Below are 23,997 nucleotides of genomic sequence, written 5' to 3'. Positions count from 1 at the left end.
TTCCAAAGTTTCACTCCTATTTTTTGTAATGCATAGTGTTTAAGCCAAATAAGGCTAACTTCTAAAATAAGAGCAATTAATTCAAGTTTGGGGTTAGTACATGTACTTTTAAAACAAAACTAATAAATGTTCAAGTTGGTACGGATCAATTCCGTTTTGGAATCTAATCTATGGTAGGCTTACCAAACTCCAAAGCTAGATTTAGCACTTAATTAATTTTGCATGCGTGCCTATATTTTGTAGCTACGCAATTTGCAAATTCCTCACCATCACTGAACTATATAAATCCACAAATGAGGCAGTTGGTAGCAAATACATCTTTTTAGCAACCATGGCGAGCCACATAGCTTCGCTGTGGAAACTCCTGGCAATTTTCGCCATCTTTGTTGCAAATGCCAATGCTAACGTAATTCCCGTGCCACCGCTGCGTTTGCCACCGCTCCGTTTGCCGCCCAATAAACCATTACCACCACTAATCAGACCTCCACTTTTCCCGCCATTACCCAACAGAAGATCACCCCCACCACCATCACCTCCACCACCATCTCCTCCGCCACCTTCACCACCACCTGCCTCCCCACCTCCTCTGCCGCCTAAAAGGTCGCCCCCACCTCCTCCTCCGCCTAAAAGGAGCCCACCTCCACCTCCACCACCCAAAAAGAGCCCACCACCACCTCCCCCACCTAAGAAATCACCTCCCCCTCCCCCTCCACCAAAGAAGAGCCCTCCTCCACCTCCTCCACCAAAAAAGAGCCCACCACCACCTCCCCCACCTAAGAAATCACCTCCCCCTCCCCCTCCACCAAAGAAGAGCCCGCCCCCACCTCCCCCACCTAAAAAATCACCTCCACCACCACCTCCACCAAAAAAAGAGCCCACCGCCACCTCCCCCACCTAAGAAATCACCTCCCCCTCCCCCTCCACCAAAGAAGAGCCCTCCTCCACCTCCTCCACCAAAAAGAGCCCACCACCACCTCCCCCACCTAAGAAATCACCTCCCCCTCCCCTCCACCAAAGAAGAGCCCACCTCCACCTCCACCACCCAAAAAGAGCCCACCACCACCTCCCCCACCTAAGAAATCACCTCCCCCTCCCCCTCCACCAAAGAAGAGCCCGCCCCCACCTCCCCCACCTAAAAATCACCTCACCACCACCTCCACCAAAGAGAGCCCACCTCCACCTCCCCCACCTAAAAAATCACCTCCACCACCACCTCCACCAAAAAAGAGCCCTCCTCCACCTCCACCACCAAAAAAGAGCCCACCACCCACCTCCCCACCTAAGAAATCACCTCCCCCTCCCCACCAAAGAAGAGCCCTCCTCCACCTCCTCCACCAAGAAAGAGCCCACCACCACCTCCCCCACCTAAGAAATCACCTCCCCCTCCCCCTCCCCTCCACCAAAGAAGAGCCCACCTCCACCCCCACCACCAGAAAAGAGCCCACCTCCACCTCCCCCACCTAAGAAATCACCTCCGCCTCCCCCTCCACCAAAAAAGAGCCCACCCCCACCTCCACAACCAAAAAAGAGTCCACCTCCACCTCCACCACCTAAGAAATCACCGCCGCCACCACCCGTGCCGAAAAGGAGCCCACCTCCACCTCCACCTCCTCCGCCACCTAGAAGACGACCACGCCATCCAAGGGGAGGGGATTAACAAATACAATTCCTCTTCTTGAATATGAGTTCACCGTCATTTCTACCACAATCTACCTTCATTGTCACTTGGAAAGAATTTACTCATCGCTTAACCCTGAACCTATACATCACTTCCACAGTTACACTGTCATTTGAATTTAGTCATACATTCTAAAATGCAAACTTCGGATCAGATAGATTATGTTATAAATAAAGGCCTAAGAAGCTCAGAGGTGAATAGTGGGCCGAATTTTCAGCATGTGAGCAAGACGTCGTCTGCTATACTTGTAAACTTTAAATCATTTGTCACAACTGAATGATAAAAGTATTATGTGTCATTGTAGGACACTGTTACAAGTTGAATAAATACTATTTTTAATTATGATTAGTTGTGAATTCTGCATGAATAGATTTTGTGATCGTCCTTTGTTTTTTTTTTTTTAAATGCAACTTAACACTTTATGCTAAATTGCTAATCATGATTATCGAAACAAGCACGTGATGGCTAGCTCAACCTCAAACTGGATTGGAGGAATGTCCTTTTTATAATCATCTTGCTTTTCACAGGACGGGTATATATTTGATCCCGTCTAGGGTACTTAAAATAATCTTAAAATTCAAATTGGAGATTACCAATTAATAGGGTGATAGATTTTGGACATAGAGCACGCTCTATTAATAAATGCTATGAACTCCCTTCCAAGGTTCCCCAAATGGATTGATAATATATGTGCGTGTATATTATAAAATAATGCTCATTTTTGGATAGATTGTTGAGTTGATTACTCTAACCTTCTTCTAAATGGACTATCTATCTTTTCGCCATATGGATGTCTTTAATGTTTATGTTTTTTTATTCTTTTTTTCTGTTTTTTTGGTAATAATTAATTTTCTTATTTTTTAATTCATTTATAGCATGATTTCTTTTTTATAGCCAATTTCAATAGATCTATTAATGACCTACCTTATATAAATTTATATTAATTGTACCCTTCTTATTTTTTTTCAATCAACTCACATCTTTCTTTTGCTAATCATTTTCAATTATGCTCTTTATTCCTAATATTCATTTAATTTTTTATGCTATTACTAAAATTTGGACAAAATATGCTGCATTAATGCTCATGTAGATAGTTTTTCTCTACACCTTCGTCTTTAGAAGATTCATTTATATATATATATGTATATATATATACATATTCCCATTCTAGTAAATTGCTATATATATCTTCCCATTCTAGTAAGCTGCTAAGTTAATTGTATTTTATCAAATTGAAATTTTATCTTTTTATCATATGAAAGAAATGTGTTTGCTTATGTTTTATTGTAGATTTTATTCTTTATATATTTTTTATGACAATAAATTTCAGTCATTTTTTAGTCCCTTATTTATAGTAAATCTCAAAAATCTATCAACTACCTATTTTATATATGTTTTTATAATTTATGCCTTAATTTATTTTTTTGTCAATAGTTTTCCTATTTTAATTCTCTACAATTGCAATCTCTATCCCTAGCATTGGATTGATAATTTATTATCATTACTAAACTTTGAAAAAACTTTTATTCTATACTTTCTTATTCATAGTAAATTTCAATTTATTAATTCCCAATTTTACATGCAGTTATATTGATTATTTACTACTATTACTAAAATATGGACAAAATTTTATTTTTTATGATCCTATACTTCTTTATTTGTAGTAAATTTCAATATATTAATTTACTAATTTATATACTTTTACATTAATTATATCTTTTTCATAATTTTCTTTTCATAATTTTCTTCAATTATTTTTACTCTATCACTATTATTATACTTGATTATTTATTTATAATTCTAAAGTTTTGACAATTTTCACTTTTTAATGAATCTATATTAAACAATTTTAGCATGTTATTCATACAAGTCCACTCAAATTTTAAAAAGGATACATTTAAATTTTATAAATAGCCATTCTTTCCTAAATTATTCTATTAATTTTATACTCCTTCCATTCAAATTCGATTTAGGGCAAAGTCATATCCATATGAACATGGGGTTGTAAAAGTTCTCCCAAATTACTTTTCTTACTTTTTAATAATTTGAGCAAATAATAAATTCATCGTCTATTGATTTGTTTTTGAAATTCTTTTTAGTCGTGAAAGAATCAAATATTTAATAACATTTATTTCCTAATATATCTACTTTACTCATATGTTGACTTGGCACGGTTAATTAGAGCAAAATAATTGAATTATGAAATAATATTTGATTGAAACTAATATTAAATTATTATAAATTAACCATACTTAATATGTTTAATTTTAATGTTTGTCATACAATTAGTATATTAAATTTTATAAAATAGCATTTTAAGTTCTTTTATAACAATTTTTGTTCGAAAAGATAAAAATTATAGAACATAAAAAAGTGTCCATGCAAATGCACGGAAATAAACTAGTTGTATTACTAATGCCAATGTTTCGGTGAATATCAGTGAATTATTTGTTGGCCATTTTGGACAAGAGAAAGGACTTGGGCTGGAAATTGAATCTCTTCGCACATGATTATGCTAGCAATGGAAGTTTTTTCAGCATTATTTCAGAAGAATATCGATCAATTTGAATACGATTTCCTTCCCAGATGTCAAGTTCGGGCAGTATCGCAATTTGGTTTTTGGAATTAATTTATTCTTGAATCTTGATGCTAGTCGCTAACCAAAAATCATATCAAATCTGGAATTTATTCTCCTTCTTGTTTAAGACTATACTTGCGAACATCTAAATTCATTGGCATTGCGAGGACCCAATGGTGTCCCTAGAATAACCACCAATGGAAAATTTTTCTTGTGCAATAACTAACTCTATTAAAAATCATAAATAACCAATCTGATAATTATACAAGACCTTTCAGCATTTTAAAAGGTTATACTAAACCTGTAGTCCTGTTACCATATGGTAACTGTTTTTATACCATCGCGAAGCAAATTCATTCATAAAAACAACTAAAATTGTCACGCTGACCTTTTAAAAGCAAATATACATAACACGTAGAACTGTCACATTGACCACTTAAAAGCAATAATGTGTCGAACCACTATAAAATTGCAAAACCAATTATGTATTCATAATTCAATTTGAACTTGTTCTGGTCACCAAAAATCAACATCAATTTTGATCTCGACATTTTTTTTTCAATTTTTGGGCTAGATAGTTTTCAAGGGTGTCCTATATGTGACACATAATTCCATGATAAACAATAGAATAAATTTTTCACCATGTTTTGCGATTGCCATTGTTATGGCTTTTCTCTGAGGATCCAACTCTTTGGCTTCCTAGTCTTGGTGCTTTTCTTGCCCATTGTTACAGCTTTTAGCTTTTTCTCTGTTTTTTATTTTTTTCAATCAATCTGTATCATCAAAGGTTACCTCAGGGGAGGTTCAAGAGATCTCAAACAAACACAGGAAAGAAGGACTTGAATGCAGTAAAAGCAAACTTTACACCAATTATATAGAATGAAAAATGGCAAAGGGAACACATCTCTGTCTCCTCATATCAACATATACAGAGAGCTGGGAAAATTTCTCCAACCTGCTCAACAATGGTGAAATCTACAAAGCTCACGTTAGCAAAAGCTGAAATACTATGAGCTCACGTTAGCAATTTAACGTGCTCCATTCTCAATTTGTCTTTTTTTTTTTCCTTTTTCCTTGTAAATTTGGTTATGCAAAATGTTAGCATTTTCACACAATGCAATCTCCAGTCGTTTCAGGCCTTACTAATTGTGAATTCCTATTGTAGATGTTGATATTTTTGAAAATCAACTTATGCATAATTGTTCGTTGAAATCATGAAACAAAATTGCAAAAAAGAAGAGTTATATCACTTTTAAATCAAGACAACCGAGTAAACTTGCAAAATAGCATTTAATGACATTTTGTCCATAAGCATTTTAACATCTACAGTTTTCCGAAGTAACTACAAACTTTCAGTGATCAGAGAAGTGTTGGACGCTAGACTTCCATAGCCGTGAGACCTGTTTTTTTTTTTGGTGTATAAACCACAAAACAAAATTCTCAAGGCTATGAAAGTCTAACGTGCGTCACTTCTTGAGACTTTAAGAGCTTATCAAATCTACATACAACTTTAGACAATATTTAAAGTTCCCAGCACAGGATTTTTCTTGTTTCTTCTTTTGTGTCAAAGATTTAGGATGCGTTTGATAAAATTAAAATTTAAAAACTGAAGTTTGAAATCTGAAATGTAAAGTCTGAATTCATTAAATTATTGGATTGTTAAATATTAAAACTAATACATTTAAGTACATATCATATTCAGTGATAAGTGAATAACTTATCACTTAATTTTGGGAGCAAATTTTGCGTAGGAAATTCAGTATCACTTAATTAATTCAGATGTTCAATTTTTGGTTATCAAACGGTTTGGATGTGTTAAGATTTGAATCCATTAAATTTAAGTGTTGAATTGGGTTATCAAACAGAGCTTTAATATTTGATCTTTTTTTTAATATAACTCATACTTATGTACCTTTAAGTATATAGCCCAACCTATTTTTGGTATCTTGCCTAACATTGCATGTAGAATATAGTCTGTTTCCATTTCAAGCCGAACATCCAGATGCCAAACAATTAATTTTGATGCACTATTTTGAATGGTTCATGGAATAATTCTTGGTAACTTAACTCTTTTCTTTTAATTGGACAAAAGTATAGTTCAATAGAAGAAAGATAATTTTGACTTACCATCCATTCTTTTTTCTCGGATTTGTCTTCTTTAAACTCCCTTTCTTTTTTATTGCTTGCCCGGCTACACCACATTAGGTGCTGGATTTTGCTTATTCTAGCATTAGATGCGATTAAACAAAAAAATCTTGGATGTTCTTTGTGCATAAGACCACCAATGTTAATGTAATAAAGGGGAAAGTAAGTCTCCAGTCAGTAAACTTTTGCATTGCATTGATGACAGCCACCACTACACCCACACTGGAAGGCCTGAAATAAACTCTTGTTTCTAGTCTGCCTTAGGAAGTAGACGGTCATAGAGAAAGCCACACTCTTGACTTTATTAGCAAAAGATTGAGTCCTACAATTCTTACGCCACCACTACAACTCCTCATTCCAATTCAGTATGCTTCTACAGAGTAGACAGAAACTCCGGATTTTATCCCACACAATTCTAACAAATCGACATTCAAAAAATAAATGACCCCGCGTTTCTTCTTGCTCATGACGCAGTTCACACAGAGGAGAAGAAACTTTCATGCCTCACTGTTTTAAGTCTTTCTTTTGTGCTCAAACGTTGTCTGATAATGCATACGCCTTATTGTACTTTACTGCAACAAGTTGAATAAATAGAATTCCGCGACAATAGATTATGTTATCGTACTTTTATGTTTCCATCCAGCTTAACGGTCTATTGTAATCATGATTATCGAAAGAAGCACGTGAATGTTTAACCTCAAACTGGATCAGAGGAATGTCAGTCATCACAGTCAACATGCTTTTCACAAGACATGAGTATAGGTGTGCTGCAGAAGCTCTACCAAATTAAGGTATAACGAGTAAATTATTGTACCTAAAATTGCAAAATGGTAATTTTCAGGAAATATTTGGTGAGGCACACTGGCCTGCTTAATTACCAATTTCCTAGACAGAATCACCTATATATGCAATTAATTGCACAATAACTCACTACAAATATACCTACAAATATAGCTACTAAATAGACAATAAAATAGAACACCAGAATTTAACGAGGTTCGGCTAATTTGCCTACGTCCTCGGACACTACCGACAATTTAATATTTCACTAGAAGAAATATTACAAAGAGAGAGAAGAAAGCAAGTTATTAGCTCTTGCTTGGTGTGATTGAATTGGTTTATTTGAGAGCTATTTATAGCTCTCAAACCATTCCACAAAATCCAATTCAATCGATGTGGGATAAGAATTATGCCAAATATTTCAACAATTTTGACTATTTCAAAGTCAACAATTGTGGTAGAGTTATTTCAAAGTCAATAATTTGGCTTTTAATTCAACAAATCTCCACCTTGGCATAATTTCTAATTCCGTCAAAAATACAAATCTTCTCTCTCAAAATTCGATGGTGTCTTCAAATGCGTTGTCAAGCGCCAATCTTCAAATTGTGCACAACATTTATCAAATTCAAACAATGTTGGAATTTGATAGTTGTCACAACCTTCGTAAGTATATCAGCAGGATTCTCCTTGGTTTGAATCTTTTGAAGTAGTATCGTACTATCTTCTAAAATCTTCCTCACAAAATGATACCGTACGTCGATATGCTTCATCCTTGCATGATAAACCTGGTTCTTTGCTAAATGAATAGCACTCTGACTATCACAATGAACTTTAATAGACTTCTGTCCGATTCCCAATTCATCAAGCAACCCATGAAGCCAAATTGCTTCCTTAAAAGCCTCCATAACTGTCATATACTCTGCCTCTGTAGTAGACAAAACAACCGTTGACTGTAAGGTAGACCTCAAACTGACTGGTGCCTTAGTAAGTGTAAATACATATCCAGTCGTTGATCGACGTGTATCTTGATTACCTGCGTAGTCGGAATCACAATATCCAACTGCGCCTTGACCAATCTTCTCATCCCGCTCAAATACTAATCCAACATCTACGGTGTTTAAAATGTACCGTAAAATCCATTTCACAGCCTGCCAATGTTCTTTACCAGGATCATGCATGTACCTGCTCACAACTCCAACTGCTTGTGAAATGTCGGGCCTTGTACACACCATAGCATACATTAAGCTACCTACCGCATTTGCATATGGTACCTTTGCCATATATTCTCGTTCTGCATCATTCTTTGGGGATAATGATGCACTGAACTTGAAATGAGGAGCAAGTGGAGTACTAACAGGTTTGGTCTTTTCATTCATGTCAAACCTCTTTAATACTTTACTAAGATACTCTTTCTGAGTCAAATAAAGTCTCCCCAATTTTCTATCTCTGCTTATCTCCATGCCAAGAATCTTCTTGGCTTCACCGAGATCCTTTATTTCAAACTCTCGACTTAATTGAGATTTCAATTTTTCAATCTCACCTTGATCCTTGGAAGCTATCAACATATCATCAACATAAAGAAGAAGATATATATAGGATCCATCTCGTAGCTTGCGCAAACATACACAGTCATCACATTTGCTTCTTGTGTACTTCTGTCTCATCATAAAATTGTCAAATCGCTTGTACCACTGCCTTGGAGATTGTTTCAATCCATACAACGATTTGTCCAACTTGCACACCATCTTTTCTTTACCAGCAACTTTGAATCCTTCTAGCTAAATCATGTAGATTTTCTCTTCCAAGTCACCATGTAAAAACGCAGTTTTTACATCTAATTAGACAAGTTCCAGATCCAATTGTGCTACCACAGCCAATAAAATTCTGATGGAGGAATGTTTCACAACTGGAGAAAACACTTCGTTGTAATCAATTCCCTCCTTCTGAGCATAGCCTTTGGCCACCAATCTTGCTTTGTAGCGAACACCAGATTTGTCAGGAAATCCTTCTTTCTTTGCATATACCCACTTGCACCCAATTGCCTTCTTTCCCTTTGACAGATTGACAAGTTGTCAAGTCTAATTCTTATAAAGGGACTGCATTTCTTCTTCCATGGCTGTCCTCCATTTTTCTTTCTCTGAACGTTGGACAGCTTCAAGATAAGTGTAGGAACTTCATGTATTGCAATTGAAGATGTATTAACCACCATATTAACATACCGAGTAGGTACTTTGATATTCCTTTTTGGTTTACCGGTTGCAATTGATTCATGTTGCTGTGGAAGTTCTTCAATTGGAATATCTTCTTCAGTTGATTCTTCTTCTACCATAGGAGTCCTTTCATCTGCTCCTATATCCACTGCTGGTCTGATAATGTTTCTTTCAAACTCCACTTGCTTAGGAGTGCTCTCCACCTGTTGGGGAGGACCATCATTCTGCTGTACATCTACCTTTGTTAACATGGTAGATTCATCAAAGGTGACATCCCTACTGAAAACTATCTTTCTCGTTTCGGGACACCAAAGGCGATAACCTTTAATGCCTGTCGTGATCCCCACAAAGAGCGCCTTCTTCGCCCTTGGATCCAACTTTGTTTTTTTAACATGATAATATGCAGTAGAACCAAACACATGTAAGGAATCATAATATGTAGCAGGTTTTCCTGACCATTTCTCTAATGGCGTTTTGCTGCCAATAGCAGTTGATGGTAAGCGATTAACGAGGTGATTTGCATATGCTAAAACCTCAGCCCAAAATTGTCTGCCCAACCCAGCATTGGACACCATACACCAAACTTTCTCCACCAATGCCCGGTTCACACGCTTTGCCACCCCGTTCTGCTGTGGTGTATCTCTGACTGTGAAGTGCCGAACAATGCCTTCATTTTCACAGATCTCCATGAACGGATCACTAGTATATTCACCCCCGTTGTCTGTTCGAAGGCGTTTGATCTTTCTTTCTGTATGAGTTTCCACCATCTTTTTTCACTTGATGAAAATTTTCAATACTTCACTTTTCGCCTTCATAGTATACACCCATACTCTTTGAGAGAAGTCATCGACAAAGGTAACAAAATAATTTTTACCTCCTAGAGAAGTTGTTTTGGAAGGTCCTCACACATCAGAGTACACATAATCCAAAATATCCTTGGTATCGTGAATTGCAGTGCTAAATTTTACCCTTGTCTGCTTCCCTTTGACACAATGCTCGCAAAAATCTAACTTGCAAACACTGGCTCCTTTCAATAGTCCTTGATTCATCAGAAGATTTAAGGATTTTTCTCCGGCATGCCCTAAGCGCATATGCCATAATCTGGTTATTTTCAATTCTCGATCATCACTGGAAGCCACTGCCGCTGCTCCAACAACTGCATTACCTTGATAGTAATACAAGTTATTATTTTTTCGGATTCCTTTCACCAGCACCAATGCATCTGAAATGTTTTCATCACTCCATTATATACTGACACCTTGTAGCCCATTGATTCTAGTACTCCCACAGAAATGAGGTTCTTTTTCAATTCTGGTACATATCGGACATCAGTTAGAATCCTAATGGATCCATCCTGATTCCTCAGTCGAATTGAATCAACCCATTTGTTGCTAATATGGTCTCATCTGCCGTGTAGACGACTCCACCTTCTTGTTCCTTGAAATCAAAAAATCATTCCCTATTGGACGTCATATGATGACTACAACCTGAGTCTAATAGCCATGTACTAGAATGACCTGTAGGCATGACAGCTAATGAAAAGTCCGAGTCTTGATCAATGCACCCAACTACATTTGAATCTGCAGCAACTTTTTCTGTCAGGTCTACTCTTCAGTTTTGGGCAGTCCTTCTTCCAATGCCCTTTCTCTCTGCAAAAAGCACACTCATCTTTACTTAGTCTAACTCTCAACTTGGATCTACCTCTCTTCCCCTTTCTCTGGTTTTGTGAGCATCCTCTAGTTACCAGAGCTTCTGCTGCTCCATTTCTGCTACTTTGTTTGTCTTTTCTTCTGAGCTCGTAGCTGTACAGGGCAGAGCTAACTTCACTGAGGGACACCTCACCTTTCCCATGGAGTAGAGTTGTTTCAAGATGTTCAAACTCCTCAGGAAGAGATCCCAACAACATGAGAGCCAAATCTTCATTTTCGAATGTCACATCTAAATTCATCAAATCAGCGATTAACTGATTGAAATTAGTGATGTGATCACTTAGAGTTGTGCCAGGAACATAAGTGAAGCGAAATAAACGTTTTTTCATATTGAGTCTGTTCTGACAATTTTTCTTCAAAAACATCTCCTCCAATCCAGTCCACAATTTATTTGCAGAAGTTTCTTTTGAGAACACATATTTCTGTTCCCTTGAAAGACACGATCAAATTGTACCACACGCTAAATGATTTAGCGTCCTCCATTCCTTCTCTTCAATCTCTTCTGGTTTCTTTTTTTCGATGACAATGTCTAGACCTTGATTAAAGAGCACATTGACGGGATTTTTATATAAATGCAAGTTTAAATCCGATTTTACACCCGTTGGACTGCAAGTATACAGGTCAAAATTGTAATACAATATGTGTATCGGGTCGATCCCACGAGGGGCAAATTAACCAATTACTAAATCCTTATTTTCTCTATTATTTAGACTATTGAATGAGTTTGAGCAAAGAAATGTAATACAAATGTCTACAAATCTGATCTGCAATTCTATTTTAACAAATGATAAATGCAAATGGAGAAATTTCACTCAACAAAGAATCTAGGGAGATAGACTCTACTTATGGTATAAACAACACAAATGAATGGATTTATCTCTTGTTATTATTCTTGTTTAACCAGATATTCATTTCCAAAATTACCAAGTCTCATTCTCATGATAAAATGGCCTAGAGTAGTTTAGTTTTTCCTATTTTCATGGTGAAATACTAATACTCCTCTGTTTTCTTTCATGAAATGCTAAGTAATCCACTTAAGTGTATCTCTATTTTCATGAACATACAACTTAAGTTCTACTCATATTTTTTCCTTGCTACTACCAATTCTCATTGAACAATAACAACTATAAACATGCTATTGGTGATCAATCAATAACAAATAATCACAGCTACACAAGTAAACAAGTTAATACAAGATATAACAAGTGTAAATCATATTCAATTCATATTATTTAGCCATAAGTTTCATCTACTCCCTAGATAAAGAAAATTAACTACTCATGAATGACTTAACAATCAAACTCACAAGTTCATTAATGCAAAATATCATAAAATACAAGTACAAGAAAGATAAAAGAAAGCTTAGCCAATTGAAGGTGAAGCTCTCCAATTCCTACTATGCTGTTGCACAATATGATTACAAGTGAAAACTCCAAATGCTTCTTTAAGAACCCCTAACTAGAGAGAAAATTGTTACAAGAAGGAAAACTAGCTACGTATGGTTCTTCCCCTGCTTCTCCCTTGTGTCTCTGCATAAAAGGTGGTAGAAAGGCATTTTTTTTCTCCTTCATGATTTCAACCACTTAGATTTTGTAAAGGAAGTTAAAAGATATATTGTTTTAACTTCTCAATAACTCATTTTGTCTTCCTTTTTGTTGCAGAAGCATGTGCCACCAAATTCACTCATTCCAAATAGCTGAAAAGTTGTGTGAAAAGTGAGAAAAAATGACTATGCCCCACTTGCAGGAGAGAGAAGCAGATCCGAGCCTCAACATTTTTATGCGAAAATCAACATTTTTAGGTGAAAATTCCCGATTACTCAACATTTCACTTATTCAAATTGTTAAGCATACTCTTAATTTCAATACCTTTTTACGCGAATGTCGACATTTGTAAATGTCAACCCCCAATTAATCAATATGTGAATCATTGGAGTAGAAAATTAATAATATATATATATATATTTTTTTAACATATAGTTTCTTTTCCCTCTAACATAATTAAAGGAAGAATTTGGCCTTGCCTTGACTATATCAATCACTTACTTATAAAATTAAGTAAAAATGAGAAATATCATTAATCATGCAAAATTTTAAACATAATTTATCTTATTTAACCGAGTATACTTTCTAAAATGTAAAAATCCTAATTGCATAATAATTCATTTCAAGCCAAATAAGGACTAAACTTTTCCAACATATATATAACATTTTATCCATTGGAAGAATTAGACATTTAAAATTTGAACATTTTGGCCATTAATTGAAAGGATTGCAATGAAATATTGAAAAATATTTTAGAAAAATTTTGATAGAGTTTCCCCATAAAAATGGATAAAACTCCCTGCCAACAACCTCAATTTCACAAAAATTATCCTCATGACAATATTTTCAAATATAATTCCAACATTTGTAAGCCATAAACAACTGAAATCATGCACTTCAAGACACAATTACCCATAAGATAAAGTAATCCCTCCCCCACACTTAAAAGCTACAATGTTCTCATTGTAGAGGAAGGTAAAATAAACTGAAACTTCCCTCAAATAGGTGGTGATGCAATTTGAAACCCTTAATCCTCACGATCATCCCAATTCTGTCCAAAGTGAAACAAAAGGTACGAAGAAACATAAGTAGCACAAGATGATTCAAAAATAAAAGAAAAATAAAATCTACAAAATTTATCTTAACAAAAGAAAAGTAAAATAAAGAAATAAAAGATCCAATCCGCTAAGGAGCATCATGGCTGCTCGGAACGAGGGTCTACGGCCTCCTCGGCTCCATGAGGACCATGTGATGTACCAATATGGCCCTCCTTCTGCTGAGTCGTCGGAGTAGGTGACCAGCGGATGTTGAAATAATCTTCCATCGCCCGAAGACGACGATCATGCCTGTCTAGTCGCTCCGTCATCCGTCGCTTCATCTGATCGATACACTCGACGACTCGTGCCTCCATACAGCAAATGGCATTGAGGAGCTCTTGCCACTTGGATCGCGGCGGAGATGGTGGTCGTGGAACGGGAGGAGGAAGAGTCTGCTGCGCCTCTGTTTCTTGAACTACTGGTTCCTGCTGAGTGTGAGGTATGGGCTGAGCAGAAGTCGAAGCTTCTCTAGTGTCTTGAATCAGAGCAGCTCCAAAATCAGTAGGGATACCCAAGGATTTGAGTATCGAGACACTAACCTCCTCGGCGGACCTAGTTGTGATAGCTCGCTCAGTTTCAAGAGGAATCTTGAGATTCTAAAAAATGAGGGATAGCAGTCGAGAAAACCCGAAACAAGTTTCCCCGACCCTCATGCGAGCTGTGGTCCACATGTAACTGATGATGTTAAGCAAAGGAATACCAGTTAACTGCCCACCCAAACCATGCATCATCTTATCTAGGAAGTATAGGTCACTGCTGTGGAGCTCCTATTTTTCACTTCTTTTTGGTACCACATTGAAAGCGAAGAGATAGAAGATCAAGTGGTACCTAGGCTCGAAGGAGTCGGCATATACGGTGAGCTTCTTCGAAGTTCCTCGCTCACGGTATTGACCCTTCAAGCGTGCTACCGCTTTTCCCACCTGCCAAGGATCACGTGCCTTGAACACCTTGCTCAACTTGACATCAACTTCTTCGTCTTTGAATTTGACGAAGTGTCTCAATGTATCCCGATTGAGAGCCACTCTCTTGCCTCGAACCCACGAGACGATGAGGTTGCTGCTGTAGCTCTGTTTGTTTTCTACATTGGCGTAGAACTCTCGGACTAGATTAGGATAGTAATGCTTGGGAAACTGTAGTATATTCTCCCATCCGAGTCGCTTGAATGTCGTGGAGATCTTATAGTGGTCATCCACCTCCGGTGCCAAATATTTTTCAATAATGATCTCCTTGTCTAAACTGGCCTCATACCACTGTTGATTTTCAAGTGAGGTGAATCGTGTAGTATCATAATCTGGAAGTGGCTCTTCGCGGCTAGTAGGCGTGGTCTTCCGGCGAGAACGAGGTGGGGACTGAGGTGAAGGAGAGTCCTCCACTGGCAACTCCTCATGCAAGGAAGATGTATGTTCTTCACTCGAAGACGGCGAAGGTGTACGAATAATAGCCCTTCTCGTGCGAACCATCGTGCCTAAATCAAAACCAAGATGAATATTCATTAGAAATAATACAAATTTGCTCTCAAATGTTAAATAGAAATTTAAGAAAATTTCGGCAGAGTTTTCCCTTATAAAAGGGCTAAACTCCCTGCCAACAATTGACAATTCCAAGTACATAGCCTATTTAACTACTTCTCAAACTCAATTGCAACATCAATATTACTTAAAATTATCTATCCAAGAGCACATGTCCAAAATTCTCAGCATGCTTAACATATCATTCAAATTCAACCACTTAGCATTTATATCCACGTACTTCATACCAATTTGTTCCTTTATCAAATGGGATCGGCTAAATGGCATAAAGATAAGCACCACCACAATTAAAACAAATTCAAGTTTTTTTTTATAACATTCAATAAGAAACACATCCTTTTACAAAATGGTAGTTGCTCTAATGATCACAAATTGTTCACAATTGTACAATAGTGATTTATATTTCTTAGAACAAAGTCATATATTCAATGAAAGCAAAAATTCACAAGTCTAAAGAACCAAATGCTCAAGCCCAAAAATTGAGAAAAAATCTCAAAAATATCACCAAATCTGCAATTTACTCAATACTAAGCATAAAAATTGTTGTAACAACTTATTTTAGCACAATGTAGCACAATTGTATCAAGAAATTTCAACAAATATGCATTTATCACAATATTCCCAAAAACTAAAAAAAATTGTAAAATTGGGAACTATAAAATCTCAAAGAAAGTTGCAAATTGTTACCTCAAATGCGTAGAGTGATGATAGGGGATGATGATGTTGCTAAAATGAGGAAGAAAACAATCGAAAATCACCCAGAAATTGAAGAATTTCCGTGCGGCCCAAAATTCCCTTTTTAAGATCAAAATCCACTTTTTATGATGTTTTGCGTTGAAATAGCTTGGGGTTTCTGATCATACGAGGGTTGGGGAGGTGTTTATGGTGAAGATTGAAGAATTTATGGTTAAAAGGGAAGATTAGAAAGAGAGGGCTAGGGTTCGGTGAAAAGAGGAAAGAAAATTTTTGAAAAGTACAGAAACGAAGCTTCGTTTCTGCTATATCCGCGAACCGATCCGAGCTCGGATTGGTTCTAAAAGTCCTCGGATCCGACAGGGCTCGAATCCGTCTCACCAGAAACATAGACGAGCCCTCGGATCCATTTGGGTTCAATTGGATTCGAGTTCGTATCTTATGGATCCGAGGTCGGATCCTTCTGTGTTGAATTGGATCCGAGCTCGGATCCTTCTTTCTCTGCACTAATTGCAGAAACTGCAATTTTTTAAACTTTTTCTCCCTTTTCTGGCCAATTCCAAATTACACATTGGACAAACTTTTTATCAATTTCAATCTCCCACACATATGTAATATACCATAAACACAATATCCAACCTCTCAAAACACATCAAACACATCTATATTGAAAATCGAGGGGTGAGGTTCTTTGATCATTTTTACAATTTTACACCAAAATGGCATTTTTGGGCATTAAATGTACATCAAATGAGTTCATGAGCAATTATAACCATGTTATCACTAAAACTCACTTGAATATACTTGAAATGCACAATGTATATATGCATGGGGATTTTAAACACTTTAAAACATAATTTGATAAGAAAACCTCCCTTTTTACACTTGTTCTTTAATTGTACTTCCAAGATGGATGATGAAACTCCGGTACCTCCTACAAACAAGTAAGATACATCGAATTAGTCAATTAAATCACACCAAAATGTAAGAAACACATAAAAACACACAAATACACTTTTATTATTGGGTTGCCTCCCAATAAGCGCTTTTGTTTATAGTCGTTGGCTCGACTCTCCTATAACTTCTTTAACTGTCCATTGTATTTCCTAAGGAGTAAATTACTCCTTTAGGAACCTTTTCTCTGGCTAAATAGAGTTTCAATCTTTGACCATTTACTTTGAATGGGGCACCTTTTTCTCCTTTTATTTCCACTGCTCCATAAGGAAACATACGAACCACTTCAAATGGTCCGAATCATAGAGACTTAAGCTTTCCAGGGAATAATTTAAACCTTGAATTAAACAATAACACCTTTTGCCCTTCTTCAAAATGCTTAGGAAGAATGTGTTTATCATGCCAAAATTTCACTTTTTCTTTATAAATCTTAGCATTCTCATACGAAATCAACCGCAATTCCTCCAATTCGCTTAACTTGAGCATTCTCTTTTCACCTGCAGATTTGAAATCAAAATTAATTGCTTTAATGGCCCAATAAGCTTTATGTTCTATTTCTACAGGTAAATGACACGTTTTTCCATAAACAAGTTTATATGGAGACATTCCCAACGGCGTTTTAAATGACGTTCTATACGCCCATAAAGCATCTTCAAGCTTATTTGACCAATCCTTTCTCGATCGATTGATCGTTTTCTCCAAAATGATTTTAATTTCCCGATTGGCCAACTCCATTTGACCATTGGCTTGAGGATGATAGGGAGTGACTTTTTATGCCTACATCCATATTTAAACAACAAAGTGCCAATAATTTTATTACAAAAATGCTTACCTTCGCCTTTGGAACTCCGAACCTGCAAAATATATTCCATTTAAGGAACTTAAGTACAACTTTAACATCATTAGTTTGTGAAGGAATAGCCTCCATCCATTTAGAGACATAATCAACTGCTAAAAGAATGTACTTATTATTATATGAACTAAGAAATGGTCCCATAAAATCAATGCCCCAAACATTAAATAACTCAACTTCCAAATATGTAGTCAACGGCATTTCATTCTTTCTTGAGATATTACCAGTTCTTTGGCATTGATCACAACTTTTAACCCAATTTCTAGTGTCTCGGTACATAGTAGGCCAATAAAATTCAGATTACCATATCTTTGCTACGGTCTTAGTAATACTAAAATGACCTCCCGTGTTAAGGGTATGACAATGCACTAAAATACTATGTACCTCCTCCTCCGGAACATATCTTCTAATTATTCCATCTGCACAATGTTTGTAAAAGAATGGTTCCTCCCAAAAGAAATGTTTAGCATCATTTAAGAATTTTTTCCTTTGATGAGAATTCAAATCACTTGGTATCACTCCACTAACCACAAAATTAACTAGATCAGCATACCATGGTGACTTATAAATTGCCATTGAAAACTCATCTGAAAATTCTTCTTTAATGGTTGAATGGTCTTCTTGAACTATGTTTTTCAGTCTAGAAAGATGATCAGCGACTAAGTTCTTGGATCCTTTTTATCTTTGATCTCCAAATCAAATTCCTGCAATAATAAAATCCATCGAATTAGTCAAGACTTTGCATCTTTCTTATTTAACAAATATTTCAGTGCTGCATGGTCGATATAAATGATAACTTTAGATCCTACTAAATACGATCTAAACTTATCCAATGCAAATATCACTGCTAGCAACTCCTTCTCTGTTGTTGCATAGTTGACTTGGGTTTCATTTAACATTTTACTTGCATAATAAATGACATGAAGTCGCTTATCATGTTTTTGCCCAAGAATAGCCTCAACTGCAAAATCACTTGCATCACACATTAATTCGAATAGCACGCTCCAATCCGGTGATGCTATTATGGGTGCGGAGACAAGTTTCTTTTTCAACCTATTAAAAGCAAGTAAACACTCATCATTAAAGTGAAAAGGAACATCTTTTGCAAGTAATTCACATAAAGATTTAGTAATTTTGGAGAAATCCTTAATTAACCGCCGATAAAATCCCACGTGTCCAAGAAAATTGCGAATGCCTTTCACATTGGTAGGTGGAGGCATTCTCTCAATAACTTCAATTTTGGTTTGATCAATCTCAATACCTTCTGAAGAAATTTTGTGGCCTAACACAATACCCTCACAAACCATGAAGTGACATTTTTTTCAATTGAGTACAAGGTTTGTTTCTTCACATCTCTGCAAAATTAGATCTAAATTGTTAAGACAATCATCATAAGTAGATCTAAATACAGAAAAATCATCCATGAAGATTTCCATAATTTTCTCATTAAAATCAGAGAAAATTGCCATCATGCATCGTTGGAAGGTGGTCGGTGCAATGCACAGTCCAAAAGACATTCTTCGAAATGCAAAAGTGCCGTAAGGACAAGTGAATGTAGTCTTCTCTTGATCTTCCGGTGCAATGACTATTTGATTGTATCCTGAAAAATCATCCAAAAAATAATAAAATTCATATCCGGCCAATCTTTCTACCATTTGATCAAGAAAAGGAAGAGGAAAATGATCATTTCTAGTAGCTGCATTAAGTTTTCTATAATCAATACAGACTCGCCACCCAACCACAACTCTAGAGGGAATTATTTAATCATTTTTACCATGTACTATGGTTATCTCCCATTTCTTTGGCACTACATAAATAGGAGAAATCCAAACACTATCAAAAATTGGAAAAATTATACCTGCATCCAACCATTTAAGGATTTCTACTCTTATCACTTCTTTCATGTTTGGATTTAACCTTTTTTGAGTTTCAACCACTGGTTTAGAGTTCTCTTCCAATAAAATCCTGTGCATACAAATAGTTGGACTAATTCCTTTAATATCAGAAATTATCTATTCTATAGCCTTCAAATGCTTCCTCAAAACACGTAATAGCTTGTCTAATTGTTTCTCATCTAATGCTGCATTGACGATTACCAGTAATGTTTCTTTTTCTCCAAGAAATACATATTTGAGGTGCTTAGGCAGCGGCTTAAGCTCAAGCTGTGGTGCTTGCTCACATGATGGCGGAGGTAGCCCTTTGCTTAGTCCTAACTCTTCATATGCATTTCTCCTTTTGTAAGGAACCTGTGCCTGTAAAAATTCAGTCATTTTTTCAACTTGTTCCTCTTGTATACCTATACCATTAAGACAAAATTCAAGAGAATCATCATCAAGATTAACTTGACTCATCTCTAATGCCAATTCATCACATATGTCAACAGAATAAACATGGTCAATAAAAGAGGGATATTTCTCCACTTTACTTAGATCAAACTCCACTTCCTCTTCACCAATTTGGAATTTGAACTTACCACATTTAACATCTATTATTGTACCTGCGGTGGCCATAAATGGTCTACCAAGTATAATAGGTACATTTATATCTTTTTCCATGTCTAAAACAACAAAATCAACAAGAATAATGAATTTCTGCACTTTAATAAGCACATTCTCCAATATGCCCATTGGATGTCTAATAGACCTGTCAGCCAATTGCAAGGAAATGTTAGTACGCTTTAACTCTTTCAACCCTAATTGCCTAGCCATAGTTAAAGGGATCAATGACACACTTGCACCAATGTCACAAAGTGCTTTAAAAAATTCTACATTACCAATTGTGCAAGGAACTGTGAAACTCTCTGGATCTTTCAACTTTGGTGGCAATTTATTTTGTATGATCGCACTAAATTCTTCTGTTAATGCAATTGTCTCACTGTCTACCAACTTCCTTTTCTTAGTCATTATCTTCTTGAGAAACTTTGCGTATGAAGGAATCTACAAAATAGCATCTACAAAAGGAATGTTAATATGTAATTGTTTGAAAATGTTGACAAACTTCTCAAATTCTTTGTCATTTCTCTAAGGCTTCAATCTTTGAGGGAATGGCACTGGTAGAAGAATTGGTGTTGTATCTCCCATTTGTGGTTCATTTTCCTCCATCTTTTCTTTCCCTTTAATTTTCTTTCTTTGCTCTCCTAACTCACTCAATTGCTTATTTTCTCTTCTTTCAAACTCTTTTCCACTTTCAACTACCGGCGGCTCACCTAATTCCTTACCACTACGGAGGGTTATAGCCTTCACATGCTCCCTTGGGTTCACCTCAGTCTTGCTAGGTAAGTCCCCTTGGTTGCGATTGTTAACCGCATTAGCAATTTAGTCTAATTGGACCTCAACATTCCTGTACATATTGGTGAGTTGGTCCATTCTTCCCTCAATTCTTTCAAACCGTTGAGTAGTGGCACTAGCTAGCTTTTCAATTTTATCATTTGTACATTTGCCAGCTTTTCAATTGCCAATTCCCAACCTGGTTTGGACTCCTGAAGTGGTTATTTCGGTTGAAAATCCGGTGGATTAACTGATCTTTGTTGGTTCCCTTGATCCTTCCATCCAAAATTCGGGTGATTACGCCATCCTGGATTGTAGGTATTGGAGTATGGATTATTTTGGGGTGGACGGTTGTAATTGTTGTGATATTCAACCTATTCGCTGCTAGAACACATAAAATCATCATGATCTCCGCCGCAAGTAGTACAACATGCAACAACTACTCCTTGATTAGAACTAAAACCAACTTGCTTATTAAGCATCTTAACCACATTATCCATTTTTGCACTTAACATATTCAAGGTATCTACTTCGAGCATACCTGCGGTTCTCCTTGTATTACCTCGTTCATTTATCCATTGGTAGTTGTTAGCAGCCATTTTTTTGATCAATTGTTGAGCTTCCTCAGCTGTCTTTCCCATCAAATCTCCTCCCGCTGCCGCATCTACATGCGTCTTTGTTGGATAGGTGAGACCATTGTAAAATGTTTGGACTACTAGCCAATCTGGTAAATCATGATGAGGACATCTTCGTTGCAATTCCCGATAGCGCTCCCAAGCTTCATACAATGTCTCTCCTTCCTGTTGAGAGAAACTAGTTATATCCATTCTCAATTTAGCAGTTTTTTCAGGTGGAAAGAATTTATTAAGAAAAGCCTTAGCTAATTCATCCCAAGTTGTAAAAGTATTTGGAGGATGAGATTGTAACCAAACCTTAGCCTTGTCCCTTAGTGAAAATGAAAACAATCGAAATTTAATTGCATCATCACTAACACCATTGAACTTAATTGTATCACATATTTCAAGAAATGTTGACAAGTGAGAATTTGGATCTTCGGTAGCATTACCTCCATATTGAGATTGTTGTACCATTTGAATCAATAATGGTTTAATCTCAAAATTATTGACATTTACCGTTGGCCTTACAATACTAGTTTGAGAACCTTGTGTTTCCAGTAAAGCAAAATCTCGTAGAATTCGCCTATTTTGTTCATTTTTCGCCATTTCTTCCTCAAATGGTAATTCTATCAAGATTTCTTCTATCGGCCGCCACACCTCTTGGTCCTCTTGATGTAGCATATTCCCCCTTTGTTTCCTTAGTGTCCTCTCAATTTCAAGATCGAAAAGTGCAACTTCTCGATTTGATCGGTGCATACACTACAAATAAAAATAAGAGAAATTTTTGCAAATTTAATTCAACAACTTGAATAAAAATAATGAAAATGTCTAAATTAATAGAGATGATTAGGCCCTAATATTGTCGCTCCCCGGCAACGGCGCCAAAAACTTGACAGAATTTTTATATCAATGCAAGTTTAAATCCGATTTTACACCCGTTGGATTGCAAGTATACAGGTCAAAATTGTAATACAAGGTGTGTATCGGGTCGATCCCACGAGGAGCAAATTAACCAATTACTAAGTCCTTATTTTCTCTATTATTTAGACTATTAAATGAGTTTGAGCAAAGAAATGTAATACAAATGTCTACAAATCTGATCTGCAATTCGATTTTAACAAATGCTAAATGCAATTGGAGAAATTTCACTCAAGGAAGAATTTAGGGATGTAGACTCCACTTATGGCATAAACAATACAAATGAATGGATTTATCTCTTGTTATTATTCTTGTTTAACCAGAGATTCATTTCCAAAATTATCAAGTCTCATTCTCATGATGAAATGACCTAGAGTAGTTTAGTTTTCCCTATTTTCATGGTGAAATACTAATACTCCTCTGTTTTCTTTCATGAAATGCTAAATAATCCACTTAAATGTATCTCTATTTTCATGAACATACAACTTAAGCTCTACTCATGTTTTTCCATTGCTACTACCAATTCTCATTGAATAATAACAACTATAAACATGCTATTAGTGATCAATCAATAATAAGTAATCACAGCTACACAAGTAAACAAGTTAATACAAGATATAACAAATGTAAATCACATTCAATTCATATTATTTAGCCATAAGTTTCATATACTTCCTAGATAAAGAAAATTAGCTACTCATGAATGATTTAACAATCAAACCCACAAGTTTATCAATGCAAAATATCATAAAATACAAGTACAAGAAAGATAAAAGAAAACTTAGCCAATTGAAAGTGAAGCTCTCCAATTCTTACTATGCTCTTGCACAATATGATTACAAGTGAAGACTCCAAATGTTTCTTTAAGAACCCCTAGCTAGAGAGAAAATTGTTACAAGAAGGAAAACTAGCTACGTATGGTTCTTCCACTGCTTCTCCCTTGTGTCTCTGCATAAAAGGTGGTAGAAAGGCATTTTTTTTTCTCCTTCATGATTTCAACCACTTAGATTTTGTAAAGGAAGTCAAAAGATATATTGTTTTAACTTCTCAATAACTCATTTTGTCTTCCTTTTTGTTGCAGAAGCATGTGCCACCGAATTCACTCACTCCAAATAGCTGAAAAGTTGTGTGAAAAGTGAGAAAAAATGACTATGCCCCACTTGCAGGAGAGAGAAGCAGATCCGAGTTTCGGATCCGAATGGTGAAAATGGATCCAAGCTCGGATCTTAAGGATCCGAGGTCTTTTTCTCATGGATCCGAGCTCGGATCGCTTTGTCCTCGGATACACTACTCCAGAAGTACAGACGAGGGCTCGGATCGCCCCTTGTTCACACGGATCCGAGCTCGGATCCGTGTTGATTAAATTTTCATTTTTTCACTTCTTTCCTTTTTCTACATTTTTGCTCCCAATTTCTTTTGTACTTTG

The 23,997-nt window shown here is 36.3% G+C and overlaps 2 protein-coding genes and 1 non-coding gene across 3 annotated transcripts; 1 reads left to right on the top strand and 2 right to left on the bottom strand.

Annotated features, from left to right (window-relative positions):
- Positions 1 to 243: 243 nt before the first annotated feature.
- On the bottom strand, positions 244 to 1,744 carry LOC113759499 (glycine-rich cell wall structural protein-like). The gene is made up of 3 exons (XM_027302075.1): positions 1,714 to 1,744; positions 1,416 to 1,619; positions 244 to 833 (listed from the first exon to the last, which is right to left on the bottom strand). Exons 1-3 carry the CDS (start codon positions 1,742 to 1,744, stop codon positions 244 to 246), a joined length of 825 nt encoding a protein of 274 aa, XP_027157876.1.
- An 18,038-nt stretch (positions 1,745 to 19,782) lies between these two features.
- On the bottom strand, positions 19,783 to 20,673 carry LOC113759498. Its single transcript, XM_027302074.1, has one exon. It carries the CDS (start codon positions 20,671 to 20,673, stop codon positions 19,783 to 19,785), a length of 891 nt encoding a protein of 296 aa, XP_027157875.1.
- A 1,092-nt stretch (positions 20,674 to 21,765) lies between these two features.
- LOC113764315 lies at positions 21,766 to 21,872 on the top strand. Its single transcript, XR_003467586.1, has one exon. It is a non-coding gene; the product is annotated as a small nucleolar RNA R71 (small nucleolar RNA).
- Positions 21,873 to 23,997: the final 2,125 nt, after the last annotated feature.

Source organism: Coffea eugenioides, chromosome 2 (genome assembly GCF_003713205.1).
Source record: "Coffea eugenioides isolate CCC68of chromosome 2, Ceug_1.0, whole genome shotgun sequence".
In the NCBI taxonomy this organism is placed as follows: domain Eukaryota; kingdom Viridiplantae; phylum Streptophyta; class Magnoliopsida; order Gentianales; family Rubiaceae; genus Coffea; species Coffea eugenioides.
The sequence above is the reverse complement of the archived record's forward strand: the minus strand, read 5'-3'. Positions and strand labels throughout refer to the sequence as shown.